This window comes from Bombus pyrosoma, linkage group LG12 (genome assembly GCF_014825855.1).
Source record: "Bombus pyrosoma isolate SC7728 linkage group LG12, ASM1482585v1, whole genome shotgun sequence".
Classification (NCBI taxonomy): domain Eukaryota; kingdom Metazoa; phylum Arthropoda; class Insecta; order Hymenoptera; family Apidae; genus Bombus; species Bombus pyrosoma.
In genome coordinates, this window is record NC_057781.1 from 8787117 (window position 1) to 8813105 (window position 25989).

The following is a 25989-nucleotide window of genomic DNA, read 5'->3' on the forward strand; positions in this document are numbered from 1 at the left end:
TGACCGGTTGTTTTTAACAGTAGTTTTTAGAGGTAAGTTATAATATGTTTAATTACTTATATCAGCAAGGTATTAAAGAATGCATTTTAATTATGTCTTTCGTTTATTTATAATTACTAATAGTTTTCATTGTTGTTAATAATATTTTAATTAAGCGATTTACTGTATGTGTATATATATATATGCGTGTATGTGTGTGTGTTATCTGCATATTTAATACATCATTGCACAATCTTGTTTCACTGCATTTCTATCAACAAATTTGTTAATACATAATACAGATTACGTTGTTGTAGTTAATACAATTTATAAATAAATTTTATTAATACGGTTATTATGCCTGTGAACAATATATAATTTTTACTATTACATAATTATCAAAAGTATATATATTATGAGGCACTGAAAGATTAAGTTTTGATAAAAGCAGTGAACGAACTTATTTATTGTACTCCTTTTGAATATGCGAGCATACAATTTATATGCTGTTTTTTTCATATAAAAACGGCTAACATATTTCCCTTATTTACTTTTACGGTAAGTGTACAATATTTCCTAAAAAAAATGAAAGCGTATATGTACATGTACGTAAATTACAAATTTCTCAAGTAAATCTATGTACATGTATTTATCAAAATATAATAAGTAAGTATCTTATCATAATATATTTGATAAGCATTTTAAATATAAGTTATCCATTTTACAAAATTATCCTGTGCAAATAAAATATGCACAGAAACTTCAAGATACCATCTTAAAGTTCTTTCATTTTTCTTTTTTTTTTATGAAAAAAGTAACTATACAGATTAATACATAACGTAGTTATATGCCTCTGTTTCTTCATCATTCGTATTTCATGAATTCATAATTGTTTTAAGCGATAGAAATATAACATTTTTCTTATATTTTATAAATCGATTATCTGAGTGAACGGATTGAAAAACAAGTGCTATGATGAAACATTCATATCTCTAATTAAAATCGTAAAGTAATCCTAAAATTAATGCTTATAAAACCAATTCTTTCCTTTACATCTTTTATACATTTTTCATCTATATAGGAGTGTGTTCTTATTCACGTCTTAAATTTTCAAGCCTAGCTTGCAGATCTGCATCCGCGTCTGTCAAATTTCCACCTTCATCATTCCCTGTTGCAGTTGCAACTGGTTGTTTGGAATTTGCTACATTTAATGAACCGGATGCTTGAGGTAAACCTGACAATTGATCTGTCAATTGGAGACCCAATTCGTCCAAAACTTGCGACACAATGGCATCACTGTATAAACAGTATAAATACAATTGAAATATTCAACGAACAAAAGTCAATACTTTTTAGAGATACAAATATTTTTATTTAGAAATCGCAAAAATACCTTTCCTCTTCATCACCCTCATCTTCCATTGCATCATCAATAGCATCATTCATAATTTCCTCTTTCATATCCATTATTTCTGACTGCTTTTCAAACTCTTGTAATATTTTTTGTATTTGAGGAAGATTTAATTGTCTGTACAATCATATAATTTTCATGTATAGCAAGCAATAAAAAATTCTTTCTAATTCTAATTTTAAATGAACAGGACAAGTACTCACTTGTTCATATTTTGCATGGCTCTTGTGACTCCCTTCATTGCTTGTGCCATTGTGTTTTGTGAACGCAATGTTTGAATCTTTAAAGAAACTGCTTGGATATTTGCTTTCATCAACATAAATTTTTTCACATAACGTCTAGTTCTTACAAGATCTTTAGCCATAATCTTCACTGCATCCTATCAAACAGTAAATAAATATCACCCAATAATATACAAGATAAATTCAAACAAGATCAGATTACCATTTGCCCATCTTTAGCAAGTTTCTTTATATCCACAATAATCTTTTTTTCTTGTTGTTCCATCCTCATTCTCTCTCTGTCAAGATCTCGCATAGCTTTGTTTAAAGCTCTCTGATTTTTCCTGAGCATCTCCTCAGGAGTAATACGTTTCCCAAATAACCACTCCATGACTACAGTAGAAATACTATTGCAACTTCACCTATTAAGATTAATAATGATGCATAAATCATAATGAAAGTTTAAAGAAAGAATAAAGAAGGTTATGATTAATTTGAGCAAAAATAAAAATAATTAGTATTTGAGAAAAAAAAGACATAATTATAGAAATAATTGATAGGAGATGACTAACTTTCAAAGAATCGATTATATATAGACATAGAGAGAAAATATATTAATATTTATTTTATAAGACAACAGTTTTTAATGCAAAAATTACCTAATTATATTAGAGACTCTCTCGGAAGATATAAATAAAGAAAATTATAATAGAATCCTTGATCGTTTGAAGATGACGTTTTATAGGTTAGGAAGTTTATATCAAGATCAGGAATTCGATTTGACAGACTGAATGAGTCACAAAGTAACAAGTCACAGGTCAAATATTGTTACAAATACTACTGTATATAACTGTATATTACAGATCATTTTGATTTTGATATTTTAGTTTTTCTTAAAGTATAAGAGTTAATATAATGTTATCATGATATATCGCACGAATATCGTATGAATATGGTTATATGGAATTTACGGAGCACTTCCCTTCGTAACGATACCGTAGAATTACAAATATATGTAAACAATCTACGTACATTAAAATATAACCGCATACAACTTACAAGACTGACTTTAAAATGTTAATTCGACAATTATTAATGTTATCATAAAGGAATTTTTTATTTTTATCCTTGCATTTTACTAATAATACCCTAAATTGTAAATTAAATTTTTTTTAATCAAAAATAAAATATATGGTATTTAAAGACTGTGCAAAATAAAAAATTTATTTAAGAAAATTGTGATATTTTCCTTGGTACTTTAATAGTTTTAAAATTGTTTTAAGTAGTTTTAATCTAATTCGTGAAACATAATGTATCAATACAATTATTTATCTCTTTTAATGTGAAAGAAATAAAATTCCAAGTTTACCATTAATCGAGTTAAACTGTTTCATAAACTAATGAAGTTGAAAAATATACAGGATGGCCCAGCTAAATGAGATTATACCTGATCACTGATCATGTACAGATTTCGTTGATAACTTCACTTTACATTATAAAAAAAGTATTATTATAGGATTGCTTATACTCTTTATCTTAATTATTGTTTAGAAACCGCAACTTTATTTCTAACTGAAAAGAAATGAAGTTATAAAATAAAAATAGTTAACTTAAAACATAATGTAACAATTATCAAAATATTTTGAAATAAATATCATGTCATGCGTACAGTGTCGCATATTAAGCACCTCCAAATGTATGATGTCAGAATCTCTTAGTTAAAGTTAATAATATCTTCTTGTAAAAACAAGTATAGGAATAAAATATTCTACAAAAATGAAGACGGCTTTAATGGTGGCTGAAAAACCATCTTTGGCAGCTTCGCTAGCCAATATTTTAAGTAATGGTCGGTGTACATCTCGAAAAGGTAGGTTATGTTTTTTTGAAATTTAATACATAGATATAATTTTACGATAAATATTTTAAATTAAAAAGATAAAATTTACAATACCATGATTCATAGATACCTGTATTTCATAATGCACTTTTTAATTAAAATAAAATTTAGGTTTAAATGGATCTTGTTCAATACACGAATGGATAGGTCAATTCAGGTCCGAAAATATAAATTTTAAAATGACCTCTGTCTTTGGTCATGTTATGACATTAGATTTTATTGGCAAATATAATAACTGGGACAAGGTCGATCCTGTAAGTAAAAAATTTTTAGTCTTGCCATTATAATTTATTATATCATTTTATTATATTAGTAACGTACTACTTGTTATGTTTAAGGCAGAGTTATTTTCATGCCCAACTGAAAAGAAGGAAGCAGTTCCTAGATTGAAAATTCCTTTCCTTTTGGCTAAGGAAGGAGCTCATTGTGATTATTTAATATTATGGTTAGATTGTGACAAAGAAGGTGAAAATATCTGTTTTGAAGTTATACATGCAGTTCAGCAAGGAATGAATAGGAGACTAAATCCAAATGTAAGTTTGCTTAATTTTAATCTAATTATTCATATCAATTTAATGAAATTTTATAAATTTTATATTTGTTACAGGATATTTGGAGAGCAAGATTTTCTGCTATTACGGAGAAGGACATAAAAGCTGCATTGGCAAACCTGGTAAGGCCAAATGAAAATGAAGCAAAGAGTGTTGATGCTCGACAAGAGATAGATCTACGAATTGGTTGTGCTTTCACAAGATTCCAGACAAAATTTTTTCAGGTAGAATGATATTAAAGCAGTTTTTACCGTTCATATTATATATTAATTTAATATTTCCTTTTCCTTTTCATAGGGTAAATATGGAGATTTAGATGTGTCTCTTATTTCCTATGGTCCTTGTCAAACACCAACGTTAGGATTTTGTGTGCAAAGGCATGATGAAATTCAAACATTCAAGCCAGATCCTTACTGGGTTTTACAGGTATAGCATCAAAATTGGCTTATAACTTTCTCTTATATGTCAGAGGAAGAAGATAAACTTGAATGTATTGAAGGTTACAGTTAAATCATCCGATGGCCAAGACATTATTTTGAGTTGGAGCCGCGTGCGATCTTTTGACAAGGAGATAGCAAATATGTTTCTGAGCCACGTGAAGGAGTATGATCAAGCAACGTAAGTTTTAGATATTTGTATGTACGAATACTTCATGTTAATGTTAAAATAATGTAACGATGTTTATCCAATTAATTATTATAGGGTTATAAGCGTAGAAAGTACAGAAAAGACGAAATCGCGACCTATAGCTTTAAATACAGTAGAGTTAATGAGAATAGCAAGTTCGGGTTTAGGAATGGGTCCCCATCACGCTATGCAGATTGCAGAACGTCTTTATACTCAAGGATACATAAGTTATCCTCGAACTGAGACAACATTATACCCAGAAAATTTCGATTTGCTGTAAGTCAAAAGCAACTTCAAAATTTATTTATATTTTACTCATATGTATGCAAAAGTATCTATATGTAGTGCAGCATTAAAGCAACAGCAGAACAGTCCCGATTGGGGCGATCAAGTTCGTAAAATATTAGCAACGGGCATTAATAGACCGAAAAAAGGGCTTAATGTTGGAGACCATCCTCCTATTACTCCAATGAAACATGCTACTCGAAACGATCTCGATGGTGATACATGGAGATTATACGATTATATAACTCGACATTTTATAGCCACGGTAAATATGTATTGCTAATTGAATATTTTATATATCAATTTTTATTTACTTTAGAGGGCTTAAATATTTAATATTTTGCAGCTGGCTCACGATTGTAAATATTTGAGTACCACGGTTAAATTCGAAATAGGAATGGAAGTGTTTACTGCGAATGGTCATAGTTCAATAGATCCTGGATATACTAACATACTTACATGGCAAGCACTTGGAAGCAACGATACTTTACCCAGATTTACACCGGGTGAAAAAGTCAATATACAAGAGGTAGTAAATATAGAAAATGGAGAGTGAAAATATTTGAATCAAATAATTTATAACTGTGTTTTATAATTTTTGTAGATGAAGTTAGTCGAATGTTATACACAACCCCCAGATTATTTGACAGAATCTGAATTAATATCACTTATGGAAAAACACGGTATTGGAACTGATGCCTCTATTCCAGTACATATAAACAATATATGTATGCGAAATTATGTTAATGTAACAAGTGGTAGAAAACTAGTTCCGACATCTTTAGGAATTGTGTTAGTTCACGGATATCAAAAAGTATGTAGCTTTTTACATATATAAAGAATAATAAGTTACTTCTAGTAATATGTTTGTATTAACATTAGATAGATCCTGAACTAGTTCTACCTACAATGAGATCCGCAGTAGAGGAGCAATTAAATTTAATAGCTTTAGGTAGAGCAGATTTTCACGCTGTGTTACAACATACCGTTGAAATTTTCAAACAAAAATTTCATTATTTTGTAAAAAGTATCGAAGCGATGGATCAGTTGTTTGAAGTTTCATTTTCTCCTCTTTCTGCATCAGGAAAAGCTCATTCCAGGTATATTTTACATTCCAGCAAAAATATATATAATTACTTAAATATTTATCTTTTTCTTTTATTGAAAATACTTTCCTATATTCAGATGTGGAAAGTGTCGACGTTACATGAAATATATACAAACAAAACCGTCGAGAATGCACTGCGCACATTGCAACGAAACGTACAATCTCCCACAAAACGGGAATATTCGAATTTATAAAGAATTAAAGTGTCCATTAGACGACTTCGAATTGCTCTCATGGTCCACTGGTGCACGGGGAAAAAGTTATACATTTTGTCCATATTGTTACAATAATCCCCCATTTAGGTAATTTTATATAATATAATTTTAAAATAGGATATAGAGAACACATTCAATCTCGTATTGTTTAAATACGTACTAACTATTACATGAATCATGAATTCCAGAGATATGAAAAAGGGAATGAGTGGTTGCAATTCTTGCACACACCCGACTTGTCCACATGGCATGAATTCTAATGGTTTATCGAGTTGTTTAGAGTGTAATGCCGGTATACTCGTCCTCGATCCTTCGGCTGCACCAAAATGGAAACTTGTGTGCAATCGTTGTGACGTTATTATTCATTTATTCGAAAATGCCCACAAAGTGACGGTTGATACGGAGGTGTGCGACTGTGGGGCTCAATTAGTTACCGTAGAGTATAAGCAGGTAAAGAGCAATCAACCTTAAACGTTACATTCTAATTGGAAAAGTCATTTATATTCGAAGAATATTAAAATGAATTTTTTTTTTTTGTTTCAATGATAGGAAAAAAGCAAGCTTCCCAATGAAGCTACGGAGATGACTGGTTGCGTTTTTTGTACACCAGCTTTCATGGCTCTTGTGGAAAAGCATCGTGCAGTCGCCTCAAAACCGGTTACAACTCGTGGCCGTGGTCACGCTAAAGGTCGTAGTCGGGGTAAACCCCGTCCACCGAAAGATAAGATGGCACAATTGGCTGCGTATTTTGTATAATTGATTCCATTTGTAAATGAAGTACATAGATGACACTAATCCCTTCCTATTCACACTTTGACACTTTCGCTATTGCGATATATCCCGAAAATAAATCGAACTCTATTTACTACCTCAACGACTCATACATTATGTTACTTTTTTTTATAATCTTTATGCATTTTACAAATACAACATGATTTACATTATCACACAACAGTATTATGTTTTGGATAACAGATATTACGAAAGTAAAAATTTATGTTCTTACGAAAAAAAAATATATATATTCGTGTTATTGAATGTTAAAAACTTTTTAGACATTTTATTTATCCGTGGAGGGAAAGTAATTGAAATTATCGATTGCTATCGCTGCATGTTTTGATGTATAACGTAGAGAGGGCATGCCATACATTTTTTATGAGTCTTTAGTAAAAAATCAAAAACAAAATAAATTATTATATAGAAAATACAAAAATAATGTATAAGAAGTACGTAAAGATGATTAAAAAAGCATGGAACGAAATTATGTTTTCATCTATAAACATTTTCAAATTTCACAATTTATGCTATCTGTTGCCCATACTCACACATTGTATTTTATCTTTTGATAACAGCTAACCCTTTTATATTTGATTTTATTTGGATGTATATAATTTAAATTTCATTCCTCGAAGATTATTTATCATATTCGGCGGAAAGAAATACGTACAACGTAACTCCCCTTTTTCCTTTAAATCTATTAAATTTACTTATTAATACTATTTAATAAAATCTTTAACGCGTTGAGTACGCTTTTATATATAAATGCATACAAATCCGCGGCCTACTAATTATATATTCTCCGAATAAATACCACGCGGTATACGATCTTCCTCTTTCTATTCTGCCAACACCAGGTCAACATCCGACCATCGAGACATTCTCAATCGGCTACTCAATCACCCTGAATCTAAAAGAGACGAAATAAAAGAAGAAAATCGATCGGATCTCTATATACGGGAGATCACGAAGTGCCGATTGCCGCGAGTCTATTACAACTCGAACAGTATCGGTAGCGGCATTTTACGGAGAAAGTTGATTGGCTCGAGGCGGCGAGCGCTGTGATGGTGGGGGAAGCGCTTCCAACAAGAGGGCGGATTGGTTCAGTTACGCACGTACCCGCGCTGTCAGTCGGTAAACGTACGCCGTGGTGTACAGTTTATTCGTTTGTAATTTGGTCCTGGGGCAAGTGTTCGCGCGTGTTATCCGTTTCGCGAGCTTAAACACAACTAACGTAAGCTCCTCAACACGCCGCGCGTATTTACGCTTCTCTGTATGCCGTGTCGTTGTGTTCGTCTTTTCGCGCGTCGAGGGGATCGTGGTCCCGATGTGATAAATGTAATAATGCAGTCTGACAAATATAATGCAGTGAAGTGAAACGTGTCCTGGGCGCGGCGACTCCGGCAGAAGGAAGGAAGAGAAGCCTAGTAGAAGCTGGCCGGCATGTGCACGCAGTCCAGCCGCGGCATCACCACTGCTGCTGTCATATTGGCGATGTTCCTCTGCCGGATTTGCTCCGCCGAGGAACAGCCAGGTTCCTCTAGTGGACCCGGTCTCCTGGAATCTTGCAACGTCACTGCCGACGGACGGGAGTTCTCCTGCCGCGGGGCTGGATTCCTGTCCATCCTGAAGCCTCTCGATGTCACTGTACTTCCATCCACAGTCAATCTTACTAAACTGTGAGTATATACACAATGCACATGGCATATGAATAAAAGAAATATAAGAGTTTTGCGAAGGGACAATTTAAAAATTCGGTGCCTTGTCAACCACTTTCAGATCAAAACTGCATTGCCATTTGACTTTGAGACTAAATGCGGTGGTTAGTGAAAGTATTTGAACACTTAATCATAGAGAACTGTTCTGTGTATATTGCGTATGGTTATATTGGACAAATCTGAAACAAGTTTGAAAATCTACATAGAAACTATAAGATATTTAGTTCAAGCATATATTTTGCAGTGGTCATAAAAGTATTTATATAACACACATAATACACATATGAAAGTTTTACTATGGTAAATGTTTATACACTTTCGTAAGTCACTGTATGGGTACTTGCATTGAAAAGTTGAAAGAAATTTTTTTTTTTAAATCACATTTAGGTTATTATTTCGCTGTAAAATAACTATAATAGATGAGGCAACTTTGTTATAAAAAGTATATGTTTTAATTTTTATTCGTTTAAAATTATTCGTACAATTCTTTTTGAAATCAACTTATAATTTATAGTCATTTATATGTTTAATTTGTTAACCGAAGAGGACGAATTAAGTCGTTATTCTAATTATTAATAAATAATCTGTTTTATTCAGACAAATTTACAAAGGAAGCAATATTATATGAAATCTGCTCTTAAACAAGTTTTCGACGCAAATACGCTATTGCGGCATGTCTTCTCGCGTATCATTATTTTGACAACGATATATTTCGAAGCGTATCGAACTCGAACGATGCTTCCAAGATCGTGTTTCGCTGTTGTTTCCTTTTTCGTTGCGTCTCTTTCGTTCGCGCGGCTTTTCGAGCAGTATGGTCGCGCGGTTGCACGGAGGTCCTTCGAACTTTTGCCTTGAGAGTTTGAAAGGTTTGACATCGGATGAGATGCTGAGACCTTGACGCGTTAACATTTTGAATAATTGCCAGTAGCGATTTAAGGACTTTAATTTAAAATCCACGTTTAGAAACTGATATTAATTGATATCATTGGGTTCTTTGGAATCGTAACAATTTAGTATTAAATCAATTTTAGAATTTCTAACTTCACGCAATTATATAATTGATATCTATCACGGAGAATGTAAGGTATAAAATTAAATTAAATACACCAAACTTCAGTAATCTAATATGATAAGTTGAATTATGATAAATTGAAATAAGTGAAATGAAAATATAGGTTATTATATAGGTACTTTGAAACAATTACCACGTGACTGGTCGAGAAGCGCGCAATTATTCAAATGTCCAAACTATCTGTCAAAACTAACGTATCTTTCCAACTCCACTCTCTTCTCGAAACCACTCCCTTTATTCACGTGTTTTCGTGGTGCTAGTATCAAGTTTCAAAACAACAATTTGCCAACCGTCACGTGTCGTTATTAATTTTTCCTTTTTACTCTCGGCGCTTAAAATAGAGATGTCGCCATTGTCGTCGCACCTAGTATTTATCTGCACTTTACTTGTACTATGCATACAACATATACTTATAATTTTATATTAACCTGTTAATCTGAAATGACACGTTTCTATATGAGGCATAATTGAGAAAATTAATCGCATCTTTGAATACGGATATTCGTACAAGGCGATCAGAAACGAAAGAATGAAAAAAGTGACATTTGCAGTTTGGTTGCGCGCAGGAAGCAAGAGAAAAACGAACAACGAGGTAATTGGAACTTTTTTCTGGCCTGGATTCCATCCGAAAGTATTCTTCGGGACAAGTTGGCCGTAGTTTTCCGTGTGTACAGTCGGAAACGTCTGTTCGTCTGACTTGCTACGCTGCATACTACTACGCGAGTCTATTTCCGTTTCGCCTGTTCGATCGTTATTGCTTCCATACTTCCATACTACAATTATTACTTCTATTATTGAAACTGTTCATTTGAGATTCCTTTGAGACATTTACCAAAGTAGTATTTTCTTAGACTGAATCTAATTGTAGTTATTGAGTATTATCGAAATGTTCGTGGAAGATATTTCTGGGAAAGATAAGTAAATTAAAATTGTAATGGAACTGGCTGCGAGCTGACCTAGAACGCCACCGGAAGTGGAAGAAAATATAACTGTGCAGGAAATAGCGCACTAAAATGTCGATTTTATAGAGTGCATCGTAAATTACGTTACCATCAAAATAACCGTCTCTTATCTACTATGTGTTTACTAAATCTTTGATCCAAGAACTAAAAATTATTATTTACTGCCGATCAAGATGACTTAAGATTCTAGTGTCGCATAATTCTTGTCCTATATTTTCCTTTTCTACTCTTTGTAAGTTATTAACGAATTTTTAATATTTAACCTCTAATTGATCGATCAAGTAACTTTTTCCACTCTATATCTATATATTATGTTTTGTAATTTGTTTTCTAGGTAAATCGTGTATAGAATAAAATTAAGTTGAATTCAGAGATTTCATCAAACTTTTAAGATACGGTAGAAGATAAAATGATAAAAATGGAACTGTGTAGAAGTAAAGATACAAGGAAAATCAGGACAAGGTAAATGCACTTCGTCAGGAATCTAATATAAAATTCCCGGTACGGTAAACTACTTTGCAGAAAATCACTGTCAGGATGAAAACCTGCGAGAATAACAATTCCCGGCAACGAACATCGGGATGACGCTAAATCTCCAAGCAACACGATCGAGGGAAAGGGCTTTCAACAGGCTTGTAGCGATTATATTATTCAGAGATAATATTGGTCGATCGAAAAAGTGGAAAGTGAAGCGGTTCAGGGAAGTTTCTTAATCGGGCAATTGCGTTAGCTAAATTAAAGCTTTATGCCGTACACGCTTCTGATCGGTCACGCGAAGTTAGGCTCGCGTGTTGCGTGTGACCGCGGAATAATTTAGACGGGTACACGGCAAACAAATAAGGCTACCATAATTTCGACCTATTATGGAATCTCTGCGAAAATGAATTATAACGTTATTAAATTATCTTGATGCTTAATGTTCTTAAACAAAAACATATCTTATACTATATTTACTATATATACTAATGCTATATTTTATCACAGGAGGATGATTCTTTGATACTCGTTTTGTTAAAAGCTCTTTTAATATTATAATAATTGTATGATCTAAATTTAGTTAAATCGTAAATATTAAGCTACGTGGAGAGTTTGTTTACGTTTTCTTAAAAGGACAACTGTTACCACTAGACTGCAGATTTTCATGCGTTCATAGACAATTTGGAGATACACAAATGCACAAAATGCACATAACATAATGCAGACACGTAGGAAAGTGTTAGTACGTATAGCGTTCTTCATATATATATATATATATATATTTAATGGATAGAACAATTTTTTATCCATATTACAGTTTTTCAACATATCCGTAATGATGTATATATAGTATTTGCACAAATATCCGCAGCCTGGTCGTTACTTTCATACGTAGACCACGAAGCAGGAACATGATAACTTATCTAACTTATATAACTAATCATTGATAAGTCACGTTTCTTATTTCTTTATTCTACATACATACATATACATATATGTGTATATATATATATATATATATATATATATATATATATTTTGAGAAATGTTTCAAATTGTATACCTAATCAGCATCTTCGTGCCTCCTTATAGGGTCAGTGAAATTTCAAAGCGTTTTATACAGTATGTACATCAAGATTTTCCTTGGCTAAATGTTGCTATACTTTGGCGAGTCACCGCAGATGAGACATAACGACATTTGATGATCTTGTGAAAAAAAGCTAGTAAAACTTTAGTAAAGGTATAAATTCAACCTAATTATATAGCTGAATACACCGTGCATCGTATACTTGTCGTCATAATGCATCGAGGCAACGAGTGCTCTAGCCATAAAAGTCTGTCTTTAGGAGGTAAGATAAAGCGAAGGAGAAATATAAACGAGAGAGAGAGAGAGAGAGAGAGGAAAAGGGAAAGAGAGGAGAGGAGGAAAAGCAGTAGCGTGGAGCATTAAAAACGTCGTCCCGGTGGAGAGCCATAAAAATGAAATCGCACCGTACAATGACGAACGCTTCCAAGAATACAGGAACGAGGCATCAGAAGCGCGGGATAGCATCTTCTAAAGGCAAAAGGTATGAAGTATAATCCGTAAAAGTACGGCTGATGATCGCCGACCTACATAGCTAGACGTTGATCCTTCTCGACTCGAAGACAGCCGATATTTTATAGATCGCGGTTTAGGATCAAGGAAACGGCGAGGAATCGAGGAAACGAGGAGTCGAATCAACCGAACTCGGCATTCACCGAGTGCGAATTCTTGCAAAAACTAAGGGATATTCTACGGTTAGTCCACGTTCGTTCGACCAACATTTTCGTTTGCGTGCTCTTTGAAGAGGAAGTCGTGGCCAAATTAAAAAAGGGGCTGCGAAATTCGCATTCTCCTCCAAATGCGGATTTTTACGAGAACCAAACGGTATTCGTTCTATGATTTGTTCTTTTGTCTATCTGTCCGCGTTTGTCCAAAATTTTCGAAAATTTCATACGTTACACAATGAAAGAAACTTTTGTTATCTAATGTTAGCCTCCGCTATTATATTACATAGCATCACTGTATAATATCATTGTACAGGGTCCTAACATATATTTTCTTATTTGCACTTAACGTCGTGTATCTTAGGTTCGAATGTTTATTGATAGACCATGATTAATCGATTTTCGTACATTTATGGGAAATTTGATAGTGCATCATTTTAGAAAATCTACACAATGTGTAAGAATATATGAAATATCGGAAGTACGACGCTTTCTGTATTAGTTGATTGATGAAACAATTTTCTACCGAGTTTCTGTCTATTTAATTATATTCTCGAAAACGTGAATTTGCATAAAAATCCGCTGCAAGTTAGAAATTCGTTGGATTCAAGATAGAGTCTTGAAGAATATCTTCCTATTCTTCGCTTTCTTCGAGATGTATATTCTTGTTTCCTTAAAGTTTTTCTCGCGGAACATAGTGTACCATTATATTTGTTTTCAACTTTTGTTTTGAATTTCGTTTTTTTCTAGCGGAGTAGAATTTCCCATGCGACTTTCCACAATGAGATCTTCGTTTTAGACACAGCCTCGGTGAATATTTCTCTCACTCTCTCTCTCTCTCTCTCTCTCTCTCTCTCTCTCTCTCTGGTTTTGTTTAAGACCGTTTTTATAAAAGTTTCCCCTACAAAGGTAAAAAGCGAAAGAAGTTTTCTCCAGGCACAGCGTTACCGGAGAGACAGGATTAGTTCATTAGGAGTTTTTCCCGCGGGCGAAACGAGTGTCTAAAGTCACTTTTTTCCTCCAGGACTTTTTATCGCGTCTCCTCTTTTCACGAACAGCGACGAGGAATTTTCTAAAATAAAATTTCTAAGCAACCTTTTTGCCATCGTCTTTCGGCTCTTTCCTTTTCTTATTTTCTTTTTTTTTCGTTTTAAAGAAACAACTTTCCTTCTCTAAAAAGTTTCCGAAGATTCTTTCCTTTCGCCGTGATTTTTTCTTCCATTGCCATCTTCTTCCTACGACCGTAACTTTCTTCACAGTGATTCGATCTTCTTTCAATTTTGCGATATTTTTCTTTTCTTTTCCCCTCTCTTTTTTTTCTTTTCACCAAGGAAGTCGGTTGCAGGAAAAGACCAGAGAAATAGAAGGCGGCGCGATAGCACAGAGAAGAGGCCACTTGAAAAGCGAAGCAATTTATCTTCCTTCGTCTGTGGAATCGCAGTTGATTAATCGACGGAGGTCGTCGAGATTAATTCGCGCTCTACCTAGGAAACCAGAGCTGGAAATTATCGCCAATTATTGATTGTCAGCAGTCGGTAAATCGACGGAGAAACAATGCCATACCTGTTTGTATATGTAGCTCTGATACAGCGATTCTATCGCTGCAGTTGTCATAAAGAAAATACAAAGATCACGTCTTTTAACCGTGCATCGTATTTTTGTATTATGACCAGATGTATCGTGACCAATAATGTTCAGTAACTTTTCATTTTCCTTGTATTCTTCTTTAAATCTCGTTTCGTCTAAATCTTACAAAATCTTGAAAAATCAAGTAACGTGTAGTGTTAAAAATTACTCCATAGCGATATCATCTAACGACGAATTTAACGTATTCGACGAATTTTCAGGCATCTTTTTAAACAGCAAAGAATATAAAAAAGACTGTGTGCACTCGAAGCTTAAGAAGCTTAAAATTTGAAGAGGAAAAATTTATATTATAATACATACAAATAAATAAACACGCACACTAAATATCCTTTAGTCGGATAATACGACAGTATTTCTCGTGCGAGGACTTTGTGGCTCCACTGGCGTCTGCGGATTACCAGTTAAGGATCGTTGCATTAACTTTGTATCCTCTAGTTTATTTCGTTTCGTTATCCTAAAATTTATCAGCCAGGCCGTCTGTACGTTTGTACGCTATAGCACTGTGCGCGAGTATACGTTCCCTTGTTAATAATTCCTTGTTCTTGCGCCAGTCTTTGGCATTACGTTCCAGTTCCTGGCAAAGCTCTAATTGATTCGCAAAATTCTTCAAAATTCTCTAATTCACGCGCGAGGTTCTTTAAGCAATCTGTCAATCGAATCCTCTTTTGCGAAACTTTTATGGATGATCAGAGGAGTTAGAAGTTGATAGAGCAGAAATTCCTCAAAGTGCGAACGAATCGTCGTTTCTTCATCCCATTTCTCCGAATCTTCGCCTTTCGACTACGAACCTTTAGAATCCAGTCCTTAAGCGACTTTTACGCTCTTCCATACACCGAAAAGAGTGGAACAAACTCGTCGCTGGATCCAATAAAATTTCACTGTCCACGGTATCTTTCGCCATCCTTCGCCCCCGTGAAAACTCCAAATGCAAAATCTCCACTGCGTAAGCACCGACCAGCCAAACGTTTCTCTTAAATCTTCGAATAATCGATTTCGCAATTTGTCACCGGAATAACTGGTAACTGTGAAGATCAAGAAAAACTCGCAAAAAAAAGAGAGAGAGAGGGAGAGAAAAGTGTTACATAAATTTCCAACGAGGGAAAAACCCTCTGGCTGGCAATCGTTCCGCGATCAACAGTTGCTCCATTTATTACGTAAAGACGGTTCTACATCGGCTCTTTCAACGACCGATATCTCGGCGTGCAGTTAGGCGCCGATTAATCTCGTTCGCGCTGCACGAAAAATAAATCAGCGCCGTTTTTAAAAGAGAGAAAGAGAGAGCGCGCTCGGTATACGCCGCCGCAGTGCACGCTTTTACATCGATGGGAAATATTTATAGAAAATAAGAAGCAGGTTCGAAAAGCACAGCGTCGAAGGCAATGCCGTTTCATTCATCCTTTCGTCGAACGAACGTGAATCTTTTGCTCCGTTAATTACTCCCATTTAGTAGGGCTGTTCGTTCTAATTATAACGCGCTCCTCCTCCTTCTTTTCACTTTTCCTTTCCTCTTTCTCTTTCCGCTTCCGTTCTTCTTTTTCTCTTCCTTTCCTTTTTTTTTTTTTTTTGGTCAACTAATGGAAGGTAAATAAGAAGCTCGGACGAGTTACGAAAGCGGAGAGACATTTGTGTGGATTGTCTCGTTCGTAATGTAACTGCTCCACATTTCGTTATACGTGATTTTCTTATTAGGAGAGCGGAATACGCTTGCCACGATCGCTTCGGGAATTGCAATTTTCCGTAAGAAAATTCGGATGAGAACGTTGCACAGAAGATGAGAAATCTTCATCGTCGGTTCATCGCAAACCATTCTCATGTTTGTTCGTTTCTCACGAACCACTGTTTTTGTAAACTACGCGATATCTGTTTGGGAAACTTGTCGACCGTTGTCCGCCGTTTGCTTGGCGCTTATTAGCTGCTGAATACAATTCTCATAGTTACGATGCTTGTCGAAGTTCGTTGCTCTATGTAACGCGCGCTAGATGAAGGATACGCTTCCACCAAGTCGCTAGGAATCCTTGTGTTTACAATTTAAAATTGTTTGTTTAAAGTTAAAATTGCGCACTTCCTTTTCTTCCTTTCTTCGCTTACCTTTGCGCGTAGAATTATTGGGTCGGCAACTAAGTGATTGCAACTTAGTTGCCGACCCATACTTACCTTCTTCTTGCCGATTACGCTTTGTGAAACATCGTGTATGTACGTTGTATATATTTTTATTTATTTATGTTTATTATCTAACGCAATTGTTATTTTGCAGCTGTTTGGGAAATAGATGCGCTCTTACTTGTCAACGACTGAGATCCGAAGTAACAGTTGCTTTAAATATTTTTAGAGCGAGTGGTTGAGTAGAAATTCACTTTCATCTAAATGGAAACTAGTTATCGATAAACATGAAAGAAACTTTCCAAAAAATAGTAACTTTCGATTGTTCCGATTGCGGATAACCATTATCAACGATTAAAATGTTTTTTGGCTACCAATAAGCGTTATCGACGACAGGAATTTCATTTCGGTTGCCAGTAATCGATATAAATGACCGGAATTTTTTCTGCTTCCCAGTCACCATTATCGATGGCCTGAATTTTGTTTTCGTTACCGATAACCACTATCGATGGCGAAGAATTTGTCTCCGGTTACCGCTGACCAATATCGACGACAAACATTTTTTCTGACTACGTTCGATGTTCAATACGTCGTTAACGGTACTGATAATCGGAATTTGTCGACAACACAGGAAAACTTGTATATTTTATTGAGCAAAAAATCGCTGTGAAGATATATGAAAGTAAGGATAAGATAAAAATTTACTACGAACCCTATACGACAATATTTTTCACTCCATTCTTTGTTTCATATATTTTCATAGCATCTTGTTGCTCGATAAGATATACAAGTCTTATAGTTAATTCTTTTTATATCGTAAATAAATATATATACTAATTGCGAGTAACGTTAACAACAATCGACAATAGTCGAATGCGTGCAGGAAAAATGTTTACCGGTAACCAAAAAACGCAAAATTCTTTTATATCGGTTACCGCACGGTAACTAAAATTAAATTTCCCTCGTCGATAACAATGATCCATAATCGATGGTTTTTTTTAATTTTAATCCTTCGTAATGGCTATTACAAGCAACCAAAATTGTTTAATTAACCATACCAAGTCTCGTACCGTAACATTGAGCATTCCTCTTGCAACAGCTATCTAGGTATCTGGACGATAAAATACTCGGATTAAAGGACTTGTATAAGCAGATAGAAGGTTTCCTAGTAGAAACGAACGAAGAACACGGTTCTCTACCAGTCGATCAATTTCCAAAATTCATTCTGCGCATCCAATAACTTGGAACTTTGGAAAATCTCACGCATGATATTTATCGAGTTATAACAATAGGAATAACGATATGAGGTTGATGGTCGAGCTGATATTAAGAAGGTGAGCGAACGTTAAAGGAAAAAGTTAAAGGAATACGCAAAAAATGGAGGAATGAAAGAAGGAAAAATGGTACTCGCCGTTTCCTGTTAGTTGGTCGTTAGGATTCTCGCGTTGAACATGTATTTTCACGCCAGCGACAACTTTTTATTCGCCAACGACTTTCACGCTCAAGTGGCTGCTCCAGGTCGTGGAGTTCGCGTCGATTCACGACGCGGAAACGAATCTCGTGCAACGTTTCGGGTCAACAGCTCGTTCGCCTAAAATTGGATCCGAAGACGGAGACCCGTTTCCTCGATAGGACGCTGCGAGGGTTCGCTAATTGGCCGAACGTGTTCGTTTGCAATAACACGCAATCCCACGGATAATCCGGGGTAGTTTCTCAATTCTTTCGTCGTGCAATATTCATCAAGTTTGTAGGGAACAATTCGTCGATAGATGAAGATTACAGCGTCGTAGAATTAGGAGAAGTTTAGTGAAAAGCAAGCGAAGGCTACGGGGGAGAAACGCGATAAGTCAGATTCTCTGTTCTTCGCAGGGCAGTGGCCCTGAAATATGAAATTACCATTTTTAGCTATTTTACATGAGAATGTTTTTTGGCTCGCAGTGGAACGTCGCACGGATTTTTCGCATTATTATTAGCTCGTTCTGCGCGGTGCTTGTGTAAGCGAAATACGAAAATATGTAAATCGAACCGGCGTACGTGTATCTCGTATTAGTAGCAATCGTCCTGTTCCAAAGTCGCGTTATCGTTAACTTCGTGGTAATTGATTAAATGTATATTTGCAGAGAGGACAACGTTAACCGAGGAAACGATGGGAAAAAGAAAAAAGATTGCGCGACCGATGCATCCAATTTACAAATTAAAGTCTCGAAATTAAACATCGGAAAATTGTGGCAAACGCCAGAAGATGGGATAAAAGTGAGAAAAATTTCGCCAAAACTCCTCCGCAATTTCTTCTCGACCTCTTCTCGAATCTTCTCCGATCGAAGACTTGGAATCTCCTCTTAAATACGACGATACGCGAAGAATAAAGGGGGAAATTTCCCAAAGTTCATTCAGCGGATAGTTTCCAAGAATACCCGGGAGAAAATAATCTTTATGAATAGCGGCAGCGATCGAACGAAAAACACTGACACCGGTGGGCAATCATCGGGGAGAAGTCGTGTTTCGAGCGCAGCGAGCGTGACCCAAGAAAAGTGATGTATCCGGTACAGATGTGACACGAATATTTCCGGATTACCGGCTCTCGATCGTCCGAGAGTCGCTCAACACGCTGAGATTCTTTCTCGTCGGGATCGATCCCTCTCTCCCCGACCATTTTATCAAGGGTGACAAGCTTCAAAGCGAAACGAAAATTCGTTTGGCAAACGTCTGCGCGCGTTTCTCGCGGTCTTGCAATTTTTCTTTCTCTCTCTCTCCCCTCTTTGTTCCTCTTCGTCTCTTTCTTTCTCCTCGTTTCTTTTTTTTCCTTCACTTTTACCCCGTTTTTCTCTCGTGCACGATGGAATCTCGATAACCAGAGACGACGTTCGCTCTGACCTATATCGCGACTCGTCACCCCGATGGAATCTGGCGCAGAACGCTCGATTTCGAAGGAAATTCACTCTCGTAGGATCGCGTTCATTCATTAAGGTATTTGTAGCGCGACAATATCAAAAGTAAAACGTCGAGAGGCAGAGAAAGAGAGAGAGAGCGCGCAGAATTCCTCTAAGAAGAAATTCCTTGGCCGTTCGCGTTTCCTACGCGCGTCCACTGACAAACACATCGCGTTACAACGTGCACGTCGCTGCTTGGCATTGATAGCGGCACGAATAATTTCAAATTCGCTTTTACCGAATCAAGAAGCAGGCCCGCGTTACGTTTCCATTTTTACCTGTTAAAACTTGGTGTATTTATAATTCCGTGGGTTTTGCGTCACAGGGCGAAATTACCACTTACACCGCTATCAAGCCGGCCTTAGTTTTCCACCAACGTTCGCTCATCCTTGGTTGTATCGCTACAAGTAGAAGGTTTCGTAGCGCTTTCGCGAACGGCCGAACCTCCGCTGTAAAATTTACGTGGCCACTATCGATGCCAAGCAGCGACGTGCGATCACGACAAGCAGATACGGTAACGAAATTTTCGTTAGCCGAAAGCAATCTTGCAGAGAAAGAGAAAGAAGAAAGACGCGTGGTACGAGGATTCTTTCGAACCAACTCCATTCTTCGACGTTGGTTCCTTTGCACTGAGAATGAAAAATCGTATCCAGAAATGATCTAGAGAGAATAATTCTTGAATATCTCGCAAAAATATCTTGCTGTCGTTACATACGCCTCTTCGAGATAGTTTAACTTCGAGAAGCTGAGAAAATTTCTTTTCGTACGATCGTAAATATGTTGTTTCAATAATGTGTAATGTTTCGATGATCTCGTTTAAGCGAGACACCTTGTATTCAAAATTTTCCTATCTCCTCGTACTCGGACTTCCGTTATTTAGTTTGGTTGGTCGGTTTTATGCGATATCGCCAACTTGATTCGACAGGAATGTCTATAAGTATGCGTGGTAGTACGTGTTTCAGGGTATATTGAGTTTCCAGCCTTATGCTGTCTGACATTTGAGTTCTGGAATTTATTATATAGGTCAATACTGTCCACGTACGCTGTACGTACGTGATATTTAATTTAGCGACGAGTAGGTATCGGCGTGGATGTACGTGATCTTTAATTGATTGGTAAATAACGTATCGTCGAGCAGTGTTTCGACGAATTTAGTCGCTACGCTACTAAACGACTCGAGGTTTGAATATAATCGACAAATGAGAAATCTCTGACCGATCTTAGGAATTGCGTAACTTTCTGAGAAATTTGCAGTTAATATAACTCGAAGCAATTTTACTTATCATAGTTTTACATAATCTCTACTCCACTTACGGTTGACCTAATTTCATCACCATCTTTGCGATTAAATACTTGTTACGTAAACCTACTAAATTTGTTTAAATAACATTCTAGATAAATAGTTAAGAATAACAAACAGAATAAAAATATATGCAATTACGATACACGATTGTAAATATAATTCAAAACGTAGCTGTTAATTAATCATCTAAAAGACACTAGCATCGAACGCGAAAGATAAATTCTTCGGTATGAAGAATTATTCAGAGAAAATCATAAGAATTTAAATCGTAAGAACACGAATAACACGTAAGCTATCGGATACGGGACTTGTAATTAAAAGAAAAGAAATTCGATCACATAAGAGAAGAAAGAAAATTGCGAGTACAATGTGACGAAGGTTTCGTATCTAATAGAACGAGATAAAATGAAATGAAACGAAATAAAATGAAAGAACACGTTGTAATAGAATATAAAATACGTCGTTCGTTTGACAAACTGCTTCTCCGATGAAACAACGAATAAAATATCCTTCCAGTTCGTTAGAGTGTCGATCGCGCAAACTCTCGTTCCCCGCTTGCTCAACGAAGCGCGCGAGTGACTGTAATCGAAGAAACAATAATCTCGAGACTCAGCTTTTACTTTCCCCTCACGATACACGTATTCGTGCCGCTTTACAATATGAGCAACGGAGATGAGAGCAGAGAATAAAAAGAATCGTATCTCGTTGTACCCGAGAGGCGAAATTTATACGGGGGATCGTAATAAAATTTCTTTAAAAAATATTCCTTTTCCGTGGAGGTAAATGGGTCGAATTTGGCAACGGTCGCTGGAATTACTTTCACAATAACGTCATGTACACGCGATCCACGTCATGGACGTGACCGGCGTGATTAATAGTCCTTCACCGTTCCTTTTAGATGTTTACGCTCGTCTATCGACCATCTGGCCATAATAATAAATAATCTGAATAATAGTGGGCATTTTTTTTTATTTATTTCGATTGACTGACTAGTCGATTCACGAATGATTAGCCCTTTCTTTCGTTGTGACCGATATATGTTCATAAATATTTACACACGTAGCGCAGTGACTATAATCGCCTTTTATACACAGCGAAAGTACAAAGGTGGGTGACTATAGTCACCTCTAATATAACCTATAATATAGCCTGTATCAAATGATTACTGTCATCTTCGTTATACGATAACCACTGGAGACTATAACCACGAACGACTATAACGATATTTTTATGCAGCGAAAGCACGCGGTTGAACGAAAATAGTCAGCTCCGGTATATTACGAATCGACTGTGTTAAATGATTACGGTCATCTTTATTATACAAGATACACTCGAGGCTGAATGCCTTTAATCATCTTTTTATGCAATGAAAGCACCTGGTTGAATAAGAATAGTCAGTTCCACTATAATACGAATCGACTGTGTTAAATGATTACGGTCATCTTTATCATACAAGATACGCTCGAGACTGAATGTACAATCCATAATCATTTTTTTATGCAGCGAAAACGCATGGTTGAATAACAATAGTCAGCTGCAGTATGTTACGAATCGTCCACATTAAATCATCTTACTCGTCTTTATTGTACGGCGATCGCACGACGCTGAACGACTACGATCATCTTTCGTACAAAGCACGAAGTTGATCGACTATAGTCATCTTTAGTAACAAAAGGATTAAAAATGAGACAGCGTTTCTTTCTCTTTAATAAGAGGGCGAAGTGGCATGCTTGTTCAAAGGTCCCGGCTTGAAACTTTCTCGGATAGTAACAAAGTGATTCAAATACCAGCGGTGAGAGCGTGACTGGAATATCAAACAATCGTTTGCACGAGTAAGCCCTCATCTCTTCACTAGGGTCGTCCGGGATGAAACGTAAGATCTTTAGAGTTTGGATCAGGTTTGAGTTAAACGATTTTTTATTTTCTATTCCGAGCTATCGCTCCCCTTCTTTCTTTCAATTTTTCACTCCTTTCTTTTTTGTTCAAGCAGATTGGCAGCGTTTGTAAGTATCGTTTCATCGTAGCACGTTCGATGCAGTTTGAGAGTTCGCTGTTCGATAAGGAGGGGGCAAAAGAATTTCCCTCCTCCCTTTTCCCTTCTCTCGGTTAAATTAATTGCACTTTTAAGTATTTCCCTCTGCCGTGGTACGTTTGACATTGAGTTTGAGATTAATCAGCGAGGTAAGCGAGGGAGATGAAAAACGATCGTCGATCCTGCGTCATGAAAGAGGCGTATCGATCGATGCCTATCAACTGTCGTCGACGAAAAATTAACGCGAGGCGACGTTAATGAATTTTGGCTTTCGCCCGTGAAAACTTCCAATGCCACGTCATCGCTACTTACCGGACCACATGATTCATCCACATCGTATAAATAATCTTTTTACAAGGTTGTAACGTCTCTCTTCGCAGACAAGCGAGTAATAATTAACGCAATTTTTTATCCGCTTGTAAATATCGGAAACTTTGAAGGCACACGATGCGAACAAGTTGGCGTTAAGAGATCAGCCTCGAAGATTCATCTACCGACGAACGATATCGTTACGATTAGACGTTAGACGATTAAACATTAAAACTCGAAATTCGATAAAAATTGCTTTTCTTTCGTAATCGTCGACCTCGTTTTGTACAACTTGCCATGCGTTCTTCGAATTTTTACCTGTCGTTCGACAAAACGGTATCGATCATCAGGAAAATTCCGGATCGATCGCGATGCCGACGCTACAACTACCACACCAATGAAAGTTTTATAATTTTATAAACGTGGCAACCCTCGTTTAGCGATCACTGTGCCAGGTGTATAATATATTTCGTATGATAAAAACGTACTACGTACCGTGGAATTCCTTTTGCAAGATAGTAATAAATCGATAAATATATAAATAAATAAATATATATATATATAAATATATATGAAAATATTCGATTATTACGTATCTTACCGATTTTGGAAGAAATATCTTCGCCTCGACAGTCGGTAGTTCTGGTGTTGGTCTGTCCATTCAAGAAGAAAGTACCAGTGCGTTCTGAGTATCTGTAATATTATCGCGGAATTGTGAATTATCGTAAAATTCAACTTTTCATCGTGCACAGATTGTCCCACCGGCCACTGTAACCAGCCCAATACGCGTCTACGAAGCCATACGATGCTTCGTGGATCCTCTAATTCGTCCATCCGACGCGAAACCGATCTCCAGTAGATGGAGAAACTCCTGGTCAGACACATCCGCCCGTTGTCATACGGTAGCTTTTATATCACCGCGAAAGTTTTCGAGTACTCTCGTGAGAAACGACCGGTCATAAACAGAACACGGATCACTCCGTCCCTGTCCTGGTGAATTCATCGGTGGGAAACGAAATCGATGCGGAATCGCGACTTCTCCTCCTCCTCCTCCTCCTCTTCTCGGACATTTTCCAACTGCTGTTACGCGTTTTTCTCTCTTGCACGATACGCGTAATCTAATATCTCGATCGTATAGCGTAATACGGAGGACCAGAATGGTTCTACCCGGTGTATTATAAGGATCGTTATCGAGCGAACGTTGACAGTAAATTTAGAAGTCGGAACAGAACGGCGCATTAATTCTCGCGAGTAGGTTTCTTTTTTTTTAATTGTTCGATCCAGACACGCGCTTTCTCTGGACGCGGGTTTATTTCTCTTTAGATCCATATCGTAAATCACGCGATACTAAATTTACAGCGGGCTAACCCGAAACACGATAAATTCACAGTTAGATAAATCACAGACTTAAGAATCTAATATTAAATGCCAGGTCGATTTCGTAGAAATACTCGTTAAATCGTCAGGCTATGAGTCGAATCGTTCGAGCTTCATTGTTATTCCACGCATTTTCATTAACGTTCGTACTCGTTGTTTAGAAATATCTCGCGCGAACGAGGCGATCGTTGTTAGAAAAATTATTCGACGTCCCGCAGAATGTATTACGTCTGTTCACGAGTACGCGCGAATTATCCTTCGTCGAGATTGTCCAGAAGATTTATTTTATTTATACGATAATGCAGATCGTTCGTTCGTCTGATATAAAACGTTTCTTAAATAGAACAGCGTAGATTTTCGTTCGTTCTATGTAAAACTTCATTTTTCTCATTTAGATAGAATGGTACAAGTGCTCGTTCATTTTGTATGAAATTTTTCCTGGATAGAACAGTATAGATTTTCATTTGTGTTACGTAAGTCTATTTTTTTTAAATAGAACAGCGTACAATTGTTCGTTCGTTGTATGTAAAACTTTTTCAATAGAATAGCGTACATGTTCATTCATGGCACAATAGCGTACGTTAAAACGAGTTCAATGATCTGCCAAGTAAGGTCATTCGAACGTAACACATCGTCTTAAATTAGCGAGGTCTCGAGTAGTTGTGTAATGCAAATCGCGGGTCATTCACTAACTAAATCCGCGTGATTCTCGTACACGCTGGAATTAGATCGTTCGTTTATTGACCGTGAATCGTTCTATGATATTGATGAAGGTAATAATAATATTTCAAAGCATCGAGGATAAATAATAACGTGATAAATAAATAACGTACGACGAATTGAAGGATCGTTGCCCTGATAAATCATGAAACTAACGTAACATTTACATTAACGAATTGAAGTAACGTCGTACGAACTTGTGTTCATTCTTTTTATTTTATTAGATACAATCGCATTAGGAATAGATGATTCACTTTCATGATTTTGCTTGCAGTCCTCATATTCATCTATGATTGTCCGTGACTCTGTAAGTTTGAATTTTCTATTTGAATCTCAATCGATTCATATAGGAAAAAAAAACATATTTTTCAACAAGGAATAAATTTTGAATTTCACGGAGTTGTGGCCGTGTTCAGGATGAATTCGACGATCTGCTATACCGCGACCTCGGGATCATTTGGAATTCAGAAATTTCGCTTGCACCGAACGGAAACGACATCGAGAAAACGACTTTATGGTTAC

The 25989-nt window shown here is 36.2% G+C and overlaps 3 protein-coding genes across 23 annotated transcripts in view; 2 read left to right on the forward strand and 1 right to left on the reverse strand.

Moving 5' to 3' along the window:
- Positions 1 to 415: 415 nt before the first annotated feature.
- On the reverse strand, positions 416 to 3602 carry LOC122573712 (charged multivesicular body protein 2a). 2 transcript variants are annotated; one of them, XM_043740474.1, is made up of 5 exons: positions 3579 to 3602; positions 1835 to 2033; positions 1594 to 1769; positions 1373 to 1507; positions 416 to 1275 (listed from the first exon to the last, which is right to left on the reverse strand). In XM_043740474.1, the coding sequence occupies exons 2-5, from the start codon at positions 2000 to 2002 to the stop codon at positions 1071 to 1073; spliced, it is 684 nt and encodes a 227-aa protein (XP_043596409.1). In that variant the 5' UTR covers positions 2003 to 2033; positions 3579 to 3602; the 3' UTR covers positions 416 to 1070. The 2 variants fall into 2 exon arrangements, with proteins under 2 accessions (XP_043596409.1, XP_043596408.1); XM_043740473.1 differs by lacking the exon at positions 3579 to 3602 and adding an exon at positions 2271 to 2672.
- On the forward strand, positions 3068 to 7162 carry LOC122573701 (DNA topoisomerase 3-beta-1). 2 transcript variants are annotated; one of them, XM_043740444.1, is made up of 14 exons: positions 3068 to 3478; positions 3620 to 3762; positions 3847 to 4041; positions 4116 to 4283; positions 4357 to 4485; positions 4559 to 4677; positions 4762 to 4962; positions 5032 to 5236; positions 5318 to 5500; positions 5576 to 5785; positions 5854 to 6071; positions 6157 to 6381; positions 6483 to 6744; positions 6844 to 7162. In XM_043740444.1, the coding sequence occupies exons 1-14, from the start codon at positions 3388 to 3390 to the stop codon at positions 7048 to 7050; spliced, it is 2556 nt and encodes an 851-aa protein (XP_043596379.1). In that variant the 5' UTR covers positions 3068 to 3387; the 3' UTR covers positions 7051 to 7162. The 2 variants fall into 2 exon arrangements, with proteins under 2 accessions (XP_043596379.1, XP_043596380.1); XM_043740445.1 differs by lacking the exon at positions 3068 to 3478 and having other exon boundaries at positions 3621 to 3762; positions 3851 to 4041.
- Positions 7163 to 8213: 1051 nt separating this feature from the next.
- LOC122573698 (lutropin-choriogonadotropic hormone receptor) overlaps positions 8214 to 25989 on the forward strand; it is a 38699-nt gene continuing 20923 nt past the window's right edge. For 10 of the 19 annotated variants that reach the window (XR_006318802.1, XR_006318804.1, XR_006318801.1 and 7 more), the window contains exon 1: positions 8218 to 8750. Coding sequence is in view for 11 of the 19 variants with exons in the window: in XM_043740423.1 (XP_043596358.1) it covers positions 8515 to 8750 (236 nt within the window). In the remaining 8 variants the exon portion in view is untranslated. Of the gene's footprint in view, positions 8751 to 10354; positions 10454 to 10729; positions 11056 to 11157; positions 12043 to 12117; positions 12251 to 12392; positions 12541 to 12635; positions 12869 to 12947; positions 13080 to 25989 lie in introns of those variants that run through there. The other 9 variants (XM_043740426.1, XM_043740427.1, XM_043740431.1 and 6 more) reach the window with 9 other exon arrangements.